Genomic DNA, 21,181 nt, shown 5'->3' with positions numbered 1-21,181 from the left:
TTTTTTTTTTTTTTTTTTGACAGGCAGAGTGGACAGTGAGAGAGACAGACAGAGAGAAAGGTCTTCCTTTGCCGTTGGTTCACCCTCCAATGGCCGCCGCGGCCAGCGCGCTGCGGCCGGCGCACTGCGCTGGTCCGATGGCAGGAGCCAGGAGCCAGGTGCTTTTCCTGGTCTCCCATGGGGTGCAGGGCCCAAGCACTTGGGCCATCCTCCACTGCACTCCTTGGCCACAGCAGAGGGCTGGCCTGGAAGAGGGGCAACCGGGACAGAATCCGGAGCCCCGACCGGGACTCGAACCCGGTGTGCCGGCGCTGCTAGGCGGAGGATTAGCCTAGTGAGCCGCGGCGCCGGCCGAGAATGAAATGATTTCATCTTCAGATAGATATTATGTGGATGATTTTATAAATATACACAAAATGCAGGTGATGATAATACACCCCCTTCTACCTGAGTCTGAGAACAGAACAGAAGGTTGCTGCACTCAGCTTATATTTGCATTGTGGTGATAAGAATGACAGGGAAATAGGACTGTCTTTATTTTTGCTTCCTGAGAAAAAAAGGAAGCACATTCTTAAATGTCACTTTCAAAACACCAAGTGTTGTGTGTTTTCAGTGTTATATTGGGAAAGAAGATTGACTAAATATGAGTCCCTAATATCTGAATAGATCCTACTATGCTTGTAAAAGTCAGAATTCAAGGCTGGTGTTATGCATAATGACAAAGCCTGCAACACTGACATACCATATGGGTGCTAGTTCAAGTCCCAGCTGTTCCACTTAATCCTTCTCCTTGCTAAACACCTGGGAAATCAGTGGAAGACTGAGAGCTTGGGTCCTTGCATGCATACGGGAGACCCTTTGGAAGCTTCTGGCTCCTGGCTTCTGTCTGGCTCAGCACCGGCCATTGTGGCCATTTGTGGAGTGAACCAATGAATGGAAGATTTCTCTCTCTCACTCTCCCTATCTATCTATCTATCTATCTAAATCTGCCTTTCAAATAATTTTAAAACATTAAATTAATATTAAACAAAAATAAAAGAGCTCATTAGAAATCACACAGTCCATCAAGAAACTTACATTTCACATTTAAAAAAAAAAGATTTTTTTGGTTATTTGAATAGCAATTACAGAGTGGAGGGGAGAGAGAAAGAGAGAGATATATCTTCCATTCTTTTGGTTCATTGCCCAAGTGGCTGCAATGGCTGGGGCTGGGCCAGGCCAAGCCAGGAGCCAGGAGCTTTATCCAGGTCTCCTATGTGGGTATAAGGGCCCAAAATCTTGGACCATCTTCTATTGCTTTTCCCTGGCCCACTGGGGAGCTAGATCACAAGTAGAGCAGCTGGGACTGGATTCAGCACCATGTGGATGTCTCTGTTTCAGGCGGCAGTTTAACCCACTATGCCACAACACTGGCCCAACATTTCACACCTTCATTCATTTTTATTTTGCTCAGTCCTGTTAATATATCCTCTGTAAATCTGATTAGAAAATTGTTGATTATACTTCCTGAAAACACAAGTTATAGTACTGCTTTTCCTATCACAACTGCAGAATGACTTCAGACCCAAACTCCAGAAAGTTACCCTCATATTTCAACTCAAAGCCACCCAAAAATATTGGAAAGTGCTAGCTGATTGCACCTTTGAAATCAACTTGTGCTCCAATTTAGTTCTCAGTTCCTTCTCTTCATGCTTTACCAATCGTTTGGCCCTTAATGGGTCTCTTTGGCTGTTTATCACTCTATCCCCATCAATTTTCATTGCTCTCTACAGCTTCTTTATCACTTTTTGTTGTCAAGAACATAACTACTTTTGGATCAGATGTTTGCCATAAATTCCTGAAATAGACATCTAGCCCATAAAGAACAGAAATGAATAGGCTAGTTTTAAATGTCACCGGTAGATAGTTCATCTCAGTAGGCGTGATTGTTAATACTTTCACATCTCTAGTTTAAAATTGAAATTTTTCCAGTGCCCCAGGCATAATTATTTTCCTCCAAATGACTTAGAAACTGGTATTACAGCAACCACCTACACATTAAATTTGACCAAAACACTGACATAAAGCAGAATCACAAAAATCTATTTACGTACGCTTCTTAGTGTTGGCAGCCTTGATTTCTTAGGAAATATAATTTTATTCAGATGGAATAAAATTTGATAGCATTGGCAATTACCCACTTCTTAGATTAATGTCCATATGTGGAAAAAAAAGTAGAATTCTGTGATTCCAAATGTTGAAAAAAAAATGGCAATGACACTGAAACTTTATATACCATATTTCAGCTGACAGCACAATTTAGGGTTGAGTTACACACCCTTAAAATGAAAGCTTCCAATAGAAATGCTGACAGGCCCTTTACTTATAGGGAAGTATTTGCCTCTAGAATAATAGCAATATATTATATTTAAGTGGATCCTTTTATAAAGCACTTTAAAAACTGTCAGCCTGTATCTCTCCTTCTTATACACATATCTCATATGAAATTCAATAGAGAAGCTATATATCTATTATTTATTTAGTTAGTTATTACATATTTATTACATTTATGAGATTCACCCATCATTTATTAGCCTCTGGGCACCTTTGCAAGTTTCAGAACTAAAAATAAAAATAAGAAAAGTCTATGTCATTATGATTTGCAAGTTATTCTAGATATTTTGAAAATAAGACACAGTATGTCCAGCTTTATTATCTTAGAAGTTCAACACATAATGAAGAATACACATGCATACATCCATGGGAAAAAAGAAAATTTAACCCTGATGTAATTTAGAATTATTCCATGGGTCAGAAGAAAGACAAATGCAATAATATGAGATCTAAGGCATCTGTTAGCTTCCTTTATATATTTCAGTGTTGTGATGCATTATTACATATTAGAGGTTAGTATAGATGAGATATTATGGAGAAGTTCACATAAATAATTTATACAATTTTATCAAACAAATTTACATTATCTTATTATTTTGCACTTTTAGCATGGTGCACAGGTATAAAATGCCAATCTTCACAAATTGAATATTGAGTTAAACTCCTGGGAGCGCCGATAGCCAGGAAGAGCCCCGCAGTTGCAAGACCTTTTATAACCCAGTTAGATTCAGAGTGTTTCATCTAAGAATATTATTTTCTTCATATTCAAAACTGAAAGAAATAGAATTCATGGATAGATTACACAGCTTAAAATGATAAGTAAAGAAATACCTCCCCAAATCCTGCTTTTACGCCCGGTTCACTGCAGCTCCATGTCCAATTGAGTAGATTCCAGATCTGAGTTCCCACTCTGCTGTCCTCTTGATTCTTTCATTGAGAAAATACTAGGTTCAGACCATTGGGAGATTAGAATGACAGGATTTTAGCAATTTGACATATGTTAGATTTTATTTTATTGTTTTTCAATTTAAACATTTATTGAAATAGTTTGAGTGAATACTTTTTGCTGCCAGCTTACATTGACTAAACTATATTCATGAAAACAAGTTCATCACTAATGAACAAATTTCTAAATGATGTTGAAGGTCAGGCATGAACTACCACAATGTCATAAAAGATGTCTTTAAAATAAGAAAATAGGTAATTTAAATAACTCAAAAATATATATATATATATATACACACATACATACAAACATACTTTTGTTCCTGAGATTAACTACATTGGCATTTGAATTAGGATTGCTAGGATACTAACAAATTTATGACTGTTGGAAGCAGCATTTGTAGGAAGAAATACAACAAATGATCTAAGCAAAAATTGCCCATAAAAAAAGGAATAAGGCTAATACTTCCAGTCACTGAGTGGGCAGTACTTCCTCTTGGAGAGGTAGGCCAAGAGGAGGTCCAGCGTGGGTCTGTGTCACAGGCTGTCAAGTCCTTACTATATCCCATGGAGTTGATCTAATGGATATTTTATTGTACCCACCTTTTATTTCAAGTGTACATACACACACATACACACACACATACCTTCATAGTCTTACAAATAATTCTGAGAAGAAGGAAAAGAGGCTTAGCTCAAAGTTACTACAAATGCATATCATGTAGCTCAGTGGAAATCCACACACCCTGCAGTCCACAGAAGGCAAATGATGCTTCAGGCTTTGCCACTGTCAGCTCTGGGGATCTGCCATTGGAATGGAGACTTTAACATGCTTTTCCAAATCCAATCAACTTTGGTAATGTTTTTCAGCATTATCTTCATCTAGGTCCATCTTTTGGGTCACTACATAATTGCTTCCAAAGCCTGTAGCAGCATTCAGGTATTTTGACAGAGGACTGAGAGATTCAAGCTTTTGATGGAAAAGCCAAACCAGTTCTTCTGTTCCATTGTACAGCACCAAAATGAAAACATTTGCAAAAAAGTGAAGCAACCATATGATTGGTAGCAGCAGTGTCCATATGAAGGGAGATAGAATTCCGTATGTCATATTGGTCAACACTGTACCTGGGCACACAGATCCTGGTGGTTGTAATGCCTGTTCAAAGCCATGCTGAGAAGGTCAGTCTCATATTTGGAAGAGCTATAGGGTCACTGGCCTTTGCTGTGCGGCATGTCCTCCAGGCTGGAATTAGGTGTCCTTGCTTTGTGAGATGATGTCCAGATGAGCCGGGATGTATTTTCACTGCGACAGAGAAGATGTTCAAGTTCCAGAATCACGATAAAGTGGCCAAAGATACTGGTTTCCAACACCTCCTGCAGCCTATCAGCAGTGATCACTTCACCCTAAGTCAGCAATCCTTTACCTGTGGAGAACAGATGAATCACTTTTCTTGAAAAAAGATCTGAGACAAGTGCTTTGGATTAGGCATGAGCCCAGCATTAAGATATACATAGCCTGTCGCTCCCCGTCTTCGTGGAGGAACGACACAGGACCCTGCGCTGTTCTTTTGTCTGCTCGGCCCTCCCCAGGTTTGCTGCTGGTTCTTCCCGGGTTGGCTATCAACCCTTCCATCTCCGTGGAAGGGCAGTTCCCCCTGCCAGTTTCCCCACTTCCGCGGGGGAGCGGCACACCGCCGGCCAGCTCTCTCGGGGGCTGCACAGGTGTTCCTTCAGATAGATGTTCCTGGTGCATGCCGTCTCTCTCCTCCTTTATAGTCCTCTTCCACCAATCCCAACTCTGCTACCCACACGACGAGTACGCTGCTCTCCTCCAATCAGGAGCAGGTCCTGCTGTTTATTGGTTGAACTGGAGGCAGCTGTGTAGAAGCTGTTTCCTCCTCTCCCAGTGCCATATTGTGGGAGAGCAGATGCATAGAATAAGTCTTAATTCCAGTAACTTAATCTAGTCTGAGTTGCTCCCCACAGATCCCCCTTTCGTTTTATTTTTGGCGTTGATACGCGCCTGTCTTTGGTGCCCCACGGCACACACTCTGCTCTGCTTGCTAGAGTTGCCCACAGGTGCTTACAAGCCCTACCAATCAGGCAAACCGAATCCGGGTCCTTTCTTCGCCATGTTGTGAGGAGGTTTTTAGGCGCTGATGCGTGCCTGTGTTCGGTGCCCTGCAGCGCATGCTCTGCTCTGCTAGAACTGCCTGCAGGTGCTTACAAGCCCTAGCAATCAGGCAAACCGAATCCAAGCCTTCTCCTTGCCGTATTATGGGGAGACTTATTGATGTTAATTCGTGCCTGTCTTCGGTGACCTGCAGCAGGTAAGCTGCTAGCCGCCAGCAGGTGCTTATCGTCTTACTAATCAGGCAGACCGAATCCAAGCCCTCTCATTGCTGTGTTGTGGGGAGGCCTTATTTTTCTCTATTTCTCTACCTCCGGGCATTCCTATCTCTCCTATTTTACTTCTATCTGCCAGCATTCCTATTTCTCTCATTTTACTTTTAAACTTCTGTTTCTCTTATCCCCGCGGCATCCCGGCGCCCGCCCCGAGGTTGCTTCTCGGCACCTCACCCCATGGCGGCTTCCCGGCTCTGAGCCGCTTTCCAGCTTCGCCACACTCCGTGGTCTCCGCGCCCCTTGGAGCCCGCACCACGGCCCCGCACTTCCTATCTATTCGTCCCCCGCGCGCTCCCTCTGTGCGCGGCAGCTTCCGCGAGTCACACAGCCTAGGTCACGTTTCCGCCACCGGTATTCAGTCTAAGTTCCCCGGGCTAACCTGGCGAATTCAACCTAGCCTACGTTTCCACCTTATGGTTTGGCTTCCCGTCTTTTGCTCCTCGGGCTAATCTGACGGATTCCAACCTGGCCCGCGTCTCCGCCTCTGGTTCCAGATTTTCGCCCCTTGTTCCCCGGGCTGACTCGACGAATCCCAATCTAGCTTACATCTCCGCTTCGGCCTGCCCCCGCGGCTGCATCCTCCCTAACATTTTTCTCTACCCGGTATGTTTCCTAACTTTTCTTCCCACAATATTCCCCTCTCATTTCTCCTGGCTTCTCCCCACAGTCCGTATCCAAGTCTAAGTTTCTTCTAGGTTTCACTTTCACTTTCAACCCTAACATCCAATCCTAACTTCTTTCCCACAGTCCGTATCCGAGTCTATGCCTAGGCTTTCGATAGCTTCTTCCGCCACCTTTTCCGTCTGGCTTTTCCCTAGGCTCTTTGCTAGTCTCTCTTTCCGGTATTTTCCCACTTCTTTCTGCCTCTTCCCTCCTAAGTTTCCTATCCGAGTCACGGCACCATTATGTCGCTCCCCCTCTTCGTGGAGGAACGACACAGGACCCTGCACTGTTCTTTTGTCTGCTCGGCCCTCCCAGGGTTTGCTGCTGGTTCTTCCCGGGTTGGCTATCGACCCTTCCACCTCTGTGGAAGGGCGGTTCCCCCTTCCACTTTCCCCACTTCCGCGGGGGAGCGGCACACCGCCGGCCAGCTCTCTCGGGGGCTGCACAGGTGTTCCTTCAGATAGATGTTCCTGGTGCATGCCGTCTCTCTCCTCCTTTATAGTCCTCTTCCACCAATCCCAACTCTGCTATCCACACGACGAGTACGCTGCTCTCCTCCAATCAGGAGCAGGTCCTGCTGTTTATTGGTTGAACTGGAGGCAGCTGTGTAGAATCTGTTTCCTCCTCTCCCAGCGCCATATTGTGGGAGAGCAGATGCATAGAATAAGTCTTAATTCCAGTAACTTAGTCTAGTCCGAGTTGCTCCCCACAATAGCCCAATCTCTGAAAAATTTGCTTAAGTTCCTTAGCAGCCTGGAACACTGACTGTAGGCTGCTGACATCCACAGGCAAAATGGTGACGTGGGTGGTGTGGTGAGAGGCCAGCAAAGCAATGCAGACAATTTCAGCTTTGCCCATATTCCTGTACTCCAAACAGGTGAAGTTCATTGTCTACCATCAGCAGCCACTTGCAAAGGGCTAGACCAATGCCACTGTTTGCCCACAACCACCTTCCTCATCTGCACACACCCAAAACACTGAGCAGCAAAGCAGGTCTCAGCAAAAGCTTTCAGAAGTGCTGCTACTCTATCCTTCCTCAACTGCATCTGTGAGCGTCCCTACCAACCAGGGCTAGGTCAGGCTCCACCCCTATGTCACATGTTATATGCTATATAGTATAGATTGGTTTCCATGTCCTGGAATTTCACATCAACATAGTGTAACTTTGAGTTAGTTACGAACCTGATGATTCAACATTCCCACTGTCTTTAGCAGAGAAGTAGCTTTCTTCCAATGGTAATTGAAATTGTTTTGATATAGTGGGATGAAAAATGTTCTACTAAATACAAACTACACACACTGCATACAGATTTACTCTACTTATCCCTCTTCTGGTGGAGCTCATTCACACCATGACCTCGATATGCCACCTTTGCTTTTCCATTGATATCCTGGAACTCTGTTGTCAATATCTCTAATTGCCTACTGCTTAAATCAACCAGTACAAATTAAACTAAGCTTGACAAAACTCCCTTTACTCCTGACTACTCACCAATCAAAATCTAAATGTAGCTCCACAGGGGCAGAGAGCCAAAGCATTAATTTACTATACCTTGGAAAGTACATATCAATCCCCTGGTTCAATTTCTTCAGCTCAGTACAAAGGAACTTTTATAAGTATAAGCTTATGAAATACATATGCAACCAAACCTTGCCCAGGACATTTGCAGGAAATTATTATACATTTGATTTTCAGGTGGTGTAAAGACAGATAAGTGGGGTAGTTAGGCAAAATAAAATGAAATAACCTTTAGGAAACTGAAGGTTCATTTTTTGTCCCAGAGTGTTCAACACACAATTATGTTTCTAAGTATGGAAAAAAAGTAAAGAGATATTTCATTTTAATATTTAAAGATATATGCATACATATAAGATATTTTTATGACATTCTAGTGATGTTTTAGAATGATATATTAAGAGCTATACAATTATTTGTATTTGTCTCTGAAAGTCTAGCACCTTCAGAATAATTTTATAAATAGCAACATTAAACACTTTTAGAGCTCTGAAAATATACCAAAGACAAAAAGGTAGATATACAGCTGACTATCCAATCCCCCACCATCCCTACTTAGATTTAAATTAATTTCTGACTAACGCAGAAGAACTTAGCTCATGATCAGTGCAAGGAAAAAGTTGATAGAACAGAGGAGACAGGATACAAACTCACAGCCAAAATGAATTTATTCAGGAAAAATAAATTCACTGCAGAGTACACACAGACCAAACATGGGCTGGGCCTTTTCATATCTTAGGGTGAGGTGACAAATGGAAGTGAGTTTCTCCACACAGGTTTTTCAAGTTTGGTGCCATTTCCAAACTTGGAGAAGAATGTGGGGGATGAGGTAGGGAACAACAAGAGGTGTGAGACTGAATTGGTCTCTTGAAAGGATGCAGGGATGGGGCTGGTGCCATAGCGCAGTAGATTAATCCTCCACCTGCGGTGCCAGCATCCCATACGGGTGCCTGTTCTAGTCCCAGCTGCTCCTCTTCCAATCCAGCTCTCTGCTATGGCTTGGGAAAGCAGTGGAGGATGGCCCAAGTGCTTGGGCCCCTACACCCACGTGGGAGACTGGGAAGAAGCACCTGGCTCCTGGCTTCAGTTTGGTGCAGCTCTGGCAGTTGTGGTCATCTGGGGAGTGAACCAACGGAAGGAAGACCTCTCTCTCTGTCTCTCCCTTTCACTGTCCGTAACTCTACCTCTCAAATAAATAAATAAAATCTTAAAAAAAAAAAAAGAAAGAAATGATGCAGGGATAAGAAGTAAATTCAGATTTCAAAGGATGCAGAGGTAAGGGGTAAATTCCAAATTTATCTATTTTCTGGTAAGGAGCTAGAATGGCTGAGGCTTATGTCCTTGTTCTGCTATCAGGAATGACCCCTTAAATTCTACACGAAAATGTAGCCCCTTAGAGTTCCCCAGAAGCGCCACCTGGGGTGCCACATATGCTACTGGAATTTGGGGTGCCATACGATATTACCACATGCTTATTAATAAATCCCCAATATTAATAAGCCCAGGAGGGTTCTTGCCTAATATTTAGAGTAGAATTCTAAATCCCGGCACAGATAAACGAGGCAGCATGTTACACTTTAGGCTTTTATTCAGTGAGAAAGATGTATAGGAGAGTGAGAGCTTTATTTAAGAGAGAGAGAGGTAAATCTGGGTTCATATCGAGTACTTGGAACCAGCCACGTGGAGGAGCATCAAAGCTAGGAAGCCTAGGTCAGGTGGCTGAAGGCCATGCACCCTGGAGGTGCGGGGCTACAGCAAGCCCCCTCCTGGCAAGAGGCCAGAGAAGAAGAGAAGGGCCGGACACACTGTGTTCCAGGCTTTTAACCCACTTTCCAAAGGGGAGTGTTTATTTAACCTGATTGGCTGGTGGGCACCCAGGTGTGGCCAGGTAGGGGCATGAGGTCACACAGGGGTGTGGCGAAGGCGTGGTCTTCCAGCTCACAAACCTAATCAATTTTAACCTGTATGCCTGTCTACTTTCAGTTCCATTAGTCAGAGCTCTTCAATTCTCACACAGGAACTTCTTAACATGCAGTGTACCTTCAGCCCTCCTAACAGAATCTGATTTTTGATCAAGTGTGGTAATGTTAGAGGAAAGGTTCATTCTTGTTACCAGAGTCCCTCTTTTAGACAAAGGATACCAGAGTAGAAGATGCTACATTAAAACAATAAGACTTAAAGTTTTAGGATGAGTCCATGCAATTGCAGGTGTTCATTTAAAAAATAGAAGCACAACAATTATTGGGGGATTGTTTAGGCATTTGCATTTTATTTGTGAGAGAAAATTGATAACTAAAACCAAAAAACAAGGTAAAGGGGAGGACTATCAGGGATGGTAAAGGATGGCCAGGTTGTTGGGAGATTTTATCCCTTCTGGGACTTTGTTTTGCACAACAGGTGGCCAAGGGGAATTGCATCCCATTATCTCACAAGTGCAGGAAGCTTTGCATTTCAGCCCCCTAGGGTGTTCTAGGCAGGCCTCCTGCTATTCCCCTGTTATTTTTGCAGGCATTACTGCCAAAGATGCTATTATTCTGGTTTACAAGAGTTGATCACTGCAGCGAATTTAAGACTGTAGATAAAATGGAGACTTTCTGCTTTTTTTTTTTAAAGGGATAAGTGGAAACAACAGTTCTCACACCTACTTATTCTTGGACAATGCTCTCCTTTGGAGCATCATTAAGTCTTCCTAAATTTCCATTTATATTATTGTTGATTGCTGATTACTTAGTTTCTGGTGTTTAAACTGAGAACTTGTTTCCCTTTCTTCCTTAATGGAATGCTAACAATTCCAGAGGAATTTAGGTCTCTATTGCTTGCCTTTCTGAATCTGGATTCCAAACAAAATGCTTACTCATGAATATTCATTGACTACCCAAGTTTGATAGTTTAGAGCAGAACTGTTCTGTGAAGAACAGCAACTGCTTAATCTCCTGTGAGTAGAGATGTTTCTCCTTTCCTTTCTATGTATGTGATGCCACATTTCTCAATATGTCAACGTATCACTGAATCCTATCACTGCCAGATCCCATACACCAATCAGCACCAGCTGCGCAAGCTCACTGCTTCAGTTTACCATACTCTGTTTCACTAGTCATGCTTCTTGACCTATCTGTTTTCCAGGCAAGACTCTGAGATCAACCTAGGGAGAACACACATCAATCTTGTTGATGTTCTGTTGCCTTTGCCTACTGGAGCACCTGACACAGGTGGTGGCATGCAATTAATTTTCCTGTACAAATGAATAATGAAATTATTTTATTAATATAGTTGCATTTGTTATGTGTGTTTGTAGCAGAGCAACAAGCGTTTATAAAAAAAAATGTTTCCCAAAATGTACAACCTAGCAAAGGTTCATGGAGTAGACTGAACTCAGCATTAACATGCAAAGTTAAGATTCTATTCCCTTCATTTGATGGGAATACAATTGCAAAGCTAACAGAAAGAATTTGAGGAATATTTTATTAGTCATGATGTTCAGTTAAAACAAGCCTCTGCTGAAACCAAAGCAAATAAATTAAAGGCATAGCTAATAAGGTCAGGAAATTGCTAGTACCAAATATACCTGGGAATATACCTTAAGTCTCCAAATTACTCTTAACAAGCTTAAGTAATTGCTTTATAAATGAACGGTCACCTATGACTAGTTATTACACGGTAAGTGTTTCCCTTTCCTCTCTGGGAGTACAAGCTGTGAATTTTCCTTGCCTTCCCTTACTCTCACCCATAGAACTTAAATTTGCACTATACCTCATACAATGTCAAAGGGTTCAAGGATAAAAGCCTAATCTGTCTCACACAGAAAAGAGTACTGAATACTATTACTCAGCAAGGTCAACAGATTGCCTGTTGTGGTTGCCTTTGTGGCACCGAAGTTTCAGCCATTGCTTAGGATGTCCACATTCTAAATGTGAGTTACTGGTTCAAGGCCTGCTACTCTGTTTCAGATCCAACTTCCTGCTAATGTGCATGCAAGATATCATGTGATGACTAAGTACTCAAATCTTACTACCCGTGTGGGAGACCTGGGTGATTTTCTGGACCCTGGTTTCAGCCTGGCCCAGCCCTATTTGTTGTAGACATTTGGGGAGCAAACCAGTGGTTAGAATATCTCTATCTCACTCTTTCTCCTTGTGTCTCTATGTCTTTTAAATAAATGAATAAATCTTTTTAAAAAGTAGATTCCATATTATTTTAAAATGTTATTTAAATTATCTCCATAAGGGACACAATTTTCAACTAATTCTGTTCTCAAAGGAGTCATTATTTTTAAAAAGGATTTATTTTGTTTATCTCTCTATAACTCTTTTAGAGAGACAGGAAGAGATAAAGAGAGGTATTCCATCTGCTGCTTCACACCCCAAATTGCCATAATGAACAGGGATGGGTCTAGCCTACACCAGGAACCAGGAGCTTCTTCTGGGTCTCCCACATGGGTGCAGGGGCCCAAACACTTGGGCTATCCTCTGCTACTTTCCCAGCATATTAGCAAGGATTTGGATCGGAAATGGAGCAGCTGGTACTGGACTAGTGTCCACCTGGGATGCTGGTCCTTCAAGTGGCAGTTTAAACCACTACACCATAGTACTGGCCCCATAAAGAAGTCAAATTTAACATACCTCTTGCCTGTCACATGATGAGTAACAAAAACACAGATGAAATGGTCATGAAAAACAGGAAAAAAAAAAGACTGAAATTCACAAGTTGTACAAAAGCTGGTCTAAGATATTTGTTTCCGATGTGTAGTTCCAGAACAGTCTCATCAGCTTCACCAGGAAGGCTCATAGAAATGCACATCCTTGAACCCCATGCCCAGACTAGAGAATCAGAAATTCTCAAAGTGGTACCTAGCCATCTTTAGCTGGACAAACCATCCTGGTAATCCTGATGCACAATAAAGCTTCAGAACATTTTACCTAAGGTAAGAAGTCAGTAAAGGCAGATATTTTTAGAAACTATACAGCAGGAATCAATTGACCTCTGTGGGTAACTTCTGAGGATTCTACTACTCCGAACTTAGTGACTCTGATATAAGAAAGTATTGTAGGGGTGGAAAGGTGTGATGTCTTTCTTCACTCATTCTAGGGTCATCAGTGCCAACACTCATAAAAAAGGCAGATTAACAAAAGAAAAGCATAACAAATTTATTTAGGTAAGGTCTAACAGCAGACATGTGGATGGAAAACGTACACACACATAGAGCAGAAAGAGCATATCAATTTTCTATTATATTATAAATATATTATATTTTGTAAATATAACCTATATCAACAAAGAAGGTATGCTTGGCAAAGGAGTATTCAGATTTACCAACAGATAAAATCAGAGAGTCTGTGAATCAATCTCACATTTATAGATATTTCTCATGAAGTTTACAGTCATACAAATCACTAGGATGTGCAAAAAGAATTGATTTGATACATTGAACTTGTAAATATGGTTTTCTTTATAGCAGTAACATGAAATTAAAAGTTTATTTCACATGAGGAGTAAATATCAACACCAGGAAGAGTGAGGCTTTTAAATATAAAATTCAAAACTTTAAAATTGTTAATTTTTCTTCTGACTTTGAGGTGTAGGGAAAGAAAATGAGCAAATTCTCAACTGGGTTCCCTATAAGAAAAGATTAACAAGAGAAAAAGCAAACACCTAATGGCATGCATATCTCTCTCATATAGGCAGAGCAGAAAAATTAAAGTAACTCTCTAAGAGGTGGCTTTGAATTCAGGCTTGAAAACCATTTTAGGGGAAAACAAATGACTTTTCTTCCCTTTTCAGTTTGGCATGGGCACTTTCACAAATGCAGACTCTAAGAAATATGTAAATCTGTGTATTTTTATACTTAGCATTGAAGAAGAGTGAGCAATCAGGGAGAAATATGATTGAAGGGCAAAACAGTATGCTATGATAGTAATACACTGGGAGAAACACAGAGGGCCTATTTATTCAGATTCTTCTTAATCTACTTTCCTCTGAGGACAAGCAGCATATTCCTAAGTGAGGGTTTTACCACCTGCTTCCCTGGAGAAGGGCTACTGGAAGCTAAACGTGCCCTTCCTCTTTCTGCTGCTTTTTCAAATGTCAAAGTGTTGGGGTAATTTGTTCAACAGAGTCCCATCACTCTCTTCATAGGGGAAAGGGGGATGGATGTAGGAGAGTACGCAATTTTTAGGAAAGATAAGTGGTTCCTTGGAACAACAGATGAAAGCTTTAATAGTTTGTAACAAAGTTTGTTTAATGTTGGTGTTGACTTCTAAGTTTCCTCTCCTGTGAGAAGAGCCTTTTTCCCTGGTCGATGAAACTCTTGATGACAACTGAATTGCCTTTGGAGGATATGTCTTTGAGCAGATGAGTGGGGAGGGGTACAGAGAAAGCTTCTCCTTGCATTTGCTGTTCTTCAGGTACCGTCAGCCCAAAATAATCGATACACCAAAGTGGCATAGTTTAGGGTTACATATTTTGTAAGGCACAAAAAGTCATCCACCAGAAATTTAAAAATTAATATTACGTATGCATATATAAATATATATATTTAAGAAATTCTGTAAATTAAAAAATATATTTCAAAAGAACAAAACACAGTCAGAGAAGATATTTAGAACAGAATAAGTGACAGAAGATCAACATCAGGATCCAACAATATTTTTTCTAAGCCTGTGTCCTATACTGGTGTGCCTGGTTTGAGTTCTAGCTCCCAACAGGATTCTTTTAATCTACTCCCTGGGAGGCAGCAGGTGGAGGTTCAAATACCTGGGTCCCTGTCACTCCCATGTATGGGTTCCTGGCTTTAACCTGGTCTTGCCTGGGCTGATGGAAACCTATTGGGAGTGAAGATCCCTCTGTTTCTCAGCCTTTCAGATAAAATGAAAATAAATAAAAAGGTTTTGTGTTTTTTTAAAAAAAGAGGCAACTGTATAAAAATATAGTCAAAGCAAATGAAGTACTTTTTGCCAATAAAAATATGAAGTGACAGTATCACTTGTAGTGAGGAAAGTGTAAGGAAGTCCTTTGATGAAACATATTTTTACTCTATTCAGTGGGCTAAAGTTAAGAAGTTTAACAATATTTGTGTATTGAGGAGAAACAGATTGAGAGAGTCTCTATATACAACACTAATAGGAACATGATAGTCACAAAATTTCTTGAAAATTAGTTGAAATTAGCTTTATAAGCTAAATAGTGATAAGTTAAAGCTCTATAATTTCATTCCTGATAAAATACCCAAGAAAAATTTTTGCTTGTGTGTATCACAAGACAATGACAAAATAATTCACTACAGCACTGATTGCAATTGTTAATAACTGGAAACAATGCAAATGTACATCAATAAGAAAATTAATAACTATATTGCAGCAATTAACCACAATAGAATGCTATATATATAGCATGGACTAACATATAATAATTTAGTAACAAAGTTGAAAGAAGGAAAAATTCCAAGTCTACAATATGACACACTTTCTATGAAATCCAGAAATAATTAAAATTAATGTATATCCTTTAGACATAGAAATATTATCAAAAGAATGGTGAACACAAAATTTAAGACAGTAGTGAGCTACATGGAGTAGGTGGAGGGTGGAACAGTGGAGTTGAGTTTATTGGATTTTTTAGATATTCATTTGAATGCTCATTATATTATTTAAAAATCACTTGATCTTAAGAAGACAATCAACACAGGAATGATAATGATGAATAATGACCTAAAGATATGGTTAAACTAATTCTATATTTCTGAAATCTTTAAAAAAATAAGGAAAGAAAGAAGAAAGAGGAAGAACGAAGGGAGATATGAACAAAACATAAAATGTCAAAATAAGAGGAAATTTTTATGAATTTTTTGAAATACTCAGTTTTTAATAGTCTAATTCCTAGAGAGGTGTTGGAAGATGATGTCAACACTCCATCAAAAGTATTTTATCAGCCTATGTCAAATCTAGTCTGTTTAGCCTACAATAAATTAGATCTAGCCTATATTAAGTCCATAATAAATTATATAGTTTTCACTCCAATATGGGTTAAGGCATTATTAAATACATTCCTGATTAGATAAAATTTCCATTTCAAGGTGTTAATGAGAACTGAATTGTCTGCTTATGAAAAGCAGAGAGGTCACCTTCTTGAGGCCATGGAGTTCATAGTCTGCAAGGGTAACGGAAGAGAATAGAAAATAAGCTGAGGTCAGAGTCAGATTTAGGTTAAAGGCACTAAAGCCTCAGTCTCCTAAAAACTCTTCGCTTGCCCTAAGCTACTAACAATATTGTCACATGATCAGATTTTGTAGAAAATATTGCAAAATCAAAATATCTAGACTAACACAGCTATTTTTTTCCATTCTGAATTCTCCTGTCACTTGACATATTGAGATGGATTGGAGTAGCTACGGCCATTTTGAAAATCCAGCAAAAAAAGAAACTCAGTGAGGTATATATTTAATGTGAGTTTAGTGGGATACCTTTATGTGGTTTCATAGTCATTTCCACTCATGATTAAGTTGCTGCTGGCTGTCTCAGTGTAACAATGGCTTGCAGGAGCACCCTTATGACCTCTTGTCTTGATTCTCAGCACACAGACATATTGCTCTATAAATGTTATTTCCCAATGCTATGTACCTGAAGTCAGTGACAACTGTGGAGGAAAGAAGATTTGAGACATATTGCATCAAAAGTCAATCTTTGGAAAATTCTTCTAATCACCAGAAATGTAAAATCATAAGCAAAATGTTCAATTCTCATTAAAACCTAAAATGTAAATTTATATTTTTATGCATTATATATAAGTGAAAATGTGTAACTTTTTAAAAATTTCTATTTATTTGTTTTTACTTATTTGAGAGAGAAAATTTCCATCTGCTGATTCATTCTCCAAATGCCTACAATAGCCAGGGCTATTGGCTTGGCCAGGACCCAAGTACTTGAGCAATCACTTGCTGTCGCTCAAGGTGTACATGAGAAGGAAACTGCATGTGTAACACATTTTTATGGGAATTATACGAAATAGAATGTATGGAATCTGAGATCACAAACTAATAGAAGCCTTGGCTTTCAGTGTGATGGAGGCATGACCACGTCCAGATACGTGGAGAAAGTGCATGGAAAAATGTAAGAAGGAATGGGACAAGAATGAAAAACAAACCAGGGCAGGCACTGTGGCAGAGGAGGTTAAAGCCCCAGCTTGCAGCGCAGCATCCCATATGAGTGTCAGTTTGAGTCTCGGCTCCTCCACGTCTGATCCAACTCTCTGCTAATGCACCTGGGAGAGCAACAGGAGATGGCCCAGGTCCTTGGGCCCTTGCACCCATATGGGAGACCCAGAGGAGGCTCCTTGCTTCAGATTGGTTCAGCTCCAGCTGCTGTGGCTATCTGGTGAGTGAACCAGCAGGTGGAAGACCTCTCTCTGTGTCTCTACCTCTCTCTATAACTCTTTCAAATAAAATGAAATAGATCTTAAAAAAGGGAAAAAGCAAACCCAAATATTAAATTGATGACTACAGTGTATCTTATTTTAGCTTTAAATAACACCAGAATATCACATCAAAATATGACTCTTTAACATTCAAAACTTATTTTTGAGTTTCAGGCAATTAGAAAGCAGTAAATGAAGGAAAAAAACGCTTTCTATTCTCTCATGCTCTCTGTTTCTACCTAAAGATGGGGCACAGATTCTCCCTCACTGGAATCCGCTCTATACTTTTATCAGACCAGAGATAGCACCAGGGAAATCTGCAAGCAAAGCTTCCCACAGTCTCACATACTTGCAACCCCCAAACTACTCTGCATCCTGTCATTTTCCTACAGATTTACTGTTCTCTTTTGAAGATGCTATACAGCAAAGCCCTGAGCCACCATTTTGCAATAATTTGCATGACATTTCTCTGAGATGTGTCCTGCACACATTAATAAACATGTTTTTCCCTTAATAATCTGTCTTTCGTTATATGAGCGTGTCCCAATTAAGAATGCTTGAAAGTTGAAAAAAAAGTATATTTCCTCCCATAAAGTCCAGTGAACAATATTTATACATCCAGTACCTCACAAGGAAACAATCCATTTTCCCAACAAAAACGTCATTAAAGGGGCTGGTGTTTTGGGCTTGTAGCAGGTTAGTCCTGTGATGCTGGCATCTCTTACGACTGCCTGTTTGAGGCCCAGCTGCTCTTCTTTGGTTCCAGCTCCCTACTAATGCACCTGGGAAGACATCGGAAGATGGCCCGATACCTGAGTCTCTGCCACCAATATGGGAGACACAGATGGTGTTCCATGCTCCTGGCTTTGGCATGACCCATGCCCAGCTCTTATGGCCACTTGGGCAGTGAACCAGCAGCAGATGGAGGATCTCTATCTCTCTGCCATTTCACTTCTCAAGATACTTGCCTCACACGTCAGGTGCCGGGAATTGTTTCCCACCTTCATCTTTTTTAAGAAGAAATATCACTAAAAATGACATGCATATAATCCATACTGATCTTCAATCAGAGCAGGACTCTGGATTTAAGTGGCATTTACTGTTTTTTTCCTACTAACTCAACAATTGTGTATAACCTAACTTTGTATAGAGACAAATTCTGAGACACAAATAATAGATTTAATGAGGACTTTTTAAAACAAAACCCTTGCTCAATCAGAAAGTCATTTTGTACTTCTTACCTCTTTTTTTTTTTTTTTTTTTTTTTTTGGTAACTCAATTTCCATGTCAACCAAAGTGATAATCCATCTTTTCTCCCGGGGAAAAGATGAGAAATGAATGGGTTAATTAAGACTTAAGAAACCCAAGACCTGCCTCTATCTTTTCTGAGTGCTCAAGACCACAACTATGCATGTGTGAGTAAAGCTTAAGGAAAATAAATAATACCTCCTGGTTGATATCCTACTCTGAGAAGACAGATTTATTCCAACAAGGTAAGAAGACCACTGGTCACCGAAGCTTGGGATTGGAGTCCCAGCCTGGCTCTTCCCTTTCACAAGTTCAGAGAAGTTATGAGCCTCAGTTCCTCCAGTGTACAAAATGAGCATCGGATAACAGAGGTTTGGCCCATGTGGTCTCTGAGATCTATTCTGGTTTTCACAAGCTCCTATTGTGGGACCAGAAAACACTCTTTCAAAATATACATGTGAAAATTATTGTGGTTCCAATTCCAAAGTTAGATAAAGCAAGTAACTGTGACATATAAGACAATTTAAACTTAATTGTCCCTGAGAACAAGTCTTACATATTACAGAGAGATCAGTCGAAGATTCATCTTTAAAAGTTTGACAATTTCCAAAGGAAAATGCCATTTCATATGTCAGTTGTTACATGACTCATGACATGACATTATTGACTAATGAAACGAAGTGGTGGATATTAATAGTAGTAAGGGAAGTTAAAGGGCACAGAGAAAAGAAATAAAAACCATTTGCTATAAACTAGTTACACTTTAAAAATTCAAATAAATGATAATTTTGGGGGGAAAATTAAACCTAATGCAATAGAGAAAGTCACTGAGATAAAATTTTACAAAAAGTCTGAGAGAAGCTCATACTTCTGAGGCATGAACATTTTAATTTGGAATGCAGTTATTTTCCTGCTATCTACATAAGTGTTTCATTTTTAGCAAGGGCAAGGAAAATTAAAAATATCTAGGCAGTATGTATGTTATAACTGTAACTACTGTTTATTTTAAATCATTTCATTCCATTTTCTGATTTTTTTAGCAGCTGTTGCCATTGGTACATGTTTATAGCAATCAATCAACCCCTTGCTCCAACATTTGCAACAAAATCCAGAAACCATAAGCTGCAATGTATGTATCAACTTCTCTTGGCAGCAATCAAGAGAAATCAAATAAAAAACATTTTATGTTAAAGGGTAAAAGTTCCATCCACATTTGCATTTATATTTAGCTGTATTAAGTTTGCAAACTCAAGTTTGTAGATGAAATAGGAGCAAAGTTTTCTGAAGATTTAGCCTGAGAAACACATATGATTTCAAAAATTTGTAAAAGCTGTAGTCCCATCATGCTTTGCCTATAAAGAAAATTGTCCATCAACATGTTAGCTAATTTTCAAAGGATGACTTATGCCAACATCATTCTGAGAACATTTTGTCACCCCCTATTGCTAAACAATGTGCAATACATGACGCTTGCTTCACTCCCTGTTTAGCAGGAACAGGTTTTTGGATATTCTTGGTAATTAGCTCCCAGAATTTAGATAGCTAGATAGGGTGAGAGAGGTGGTTAGATTCAAAAGACATAAAGTAAAGAACAGCCTCAACAGAAATATGATAGCTCACCAAATATTATATCGAATGTCATGATTGTTTTTCTGCATTCAAAATATTTTAACTAACATTTTAACACTTCTAGAAGGCATATATATATATATATACATATTATATACATATATAAATCTTGTCTTTGCTTTACTAGTACGTTGACTTAAAATGGGGTGGGGTATTAAGGAGGACAAATGTTCTGGGCGTAAGATTTGGCAGGTGCGAATCTCTTGGAAGGCTGCACTGTTTCCATTTACTCTCACACTACTCTCCCAGGGCTGCACAGTTGAGTCTCTTTAGTTTATGAAATAGAGACACAAGAGTCATTTGGCCTAGTGGTTAAGATACTTGCCTCACACGTCAGGTGCCGGGAATTGTTTCCCACCTTCAGTTCCTGTCTTCAAATTTCTGCTAATGCAGAACCTGGAAGATAGCAGTGACGACTCACGTCAGCCATGTTGGAGACGTGGCTCTCAGCTTCGCCCTCAGCCATGTGGGTTTATGCTTAGTGAAATAGTGAATGGGGTCTCCTCTCAATTTGCTCTCTTTCTGTCTCTGAAGTAAATAAATAAAATTTGAAAAAGAAGAAAATCCTTTGTTTAGTAAAAGGATCTCTCTCCTTCAAGAACAATTAATGCTAAAGTAACCAAATTCATATTTATAATTTTAATTATTATAACCATTTCATTTTTTATCTGCTATATAGTATATATTACATCCAGTGTACCACACATCTGGCACTGGATTGTCCTTCAATGACTATTTGTTCTTGAATACACGTATGCGGTTTATAATTATGAGATGTGTTGACATTTTCCTAGCAAGCAAACATTGTAAATAATTGCTTAAAATGTGCTTATACCTATGCATTTATGACATAAGATAATTCATCAGAGTGAAAAGTTAGAATTGAGATAATGTATGGATTTAATAGAAGACACATATTAAGTGTTAACTTCCATGTTCTCCCTATGTTACACTGCCTCTGGATATATTTATTTATTTATTTATTTATTTATTTAT

General features: G+C 39.8%; 1 protein-coding gene across 1 annotated transcript; it reads right to left on the bottom strand.

Moving 5' to 3' along the window:
• Positions 1-4,108: 4,108 nt before the first annotated feature.
• On the bottom strand, positions 4,109-20,651 carry LOC100349261 (3-keto-steroid reductase/17-beta-hydroxysteroid dehydrogenase 7). The gene is given in 6 exon segments (XM_008267201.3): positions 4,109-4,455; positions 4,458-4,796; positions 4,799-4,834; positions 7,104-7,264; positions 7,266-7,341; positions 20,582-20,651. Coding segments are annotated over 6 exon segments (1,029 nt in total).
• Between the last annotated feature and the right edge of the window lie 530 nt (positions 20,652-21,181).

The sequence above is a fragment of the Oryctolagus cuniculus genome, chromosome 4 (assembly GCF_051225735.1).
Source record: "Oryctolagus cuniculus isolate XC-2025 breed Fujian yellow rabbit chromosome 4, ASM5122573v1, whole genome shotgun sequence".
NCBI lineage: Eukaryota > Metazoa > Chordata > Mammalia > Lagomorpha > Leporidae > Oryctolagus > Oryctolagus cuniculus.
The sequence above is the reverse complement of the archived record's forward strand: the minus strand, read 5'-3'. Positions and strand labels throughout refer to the sequence as shown.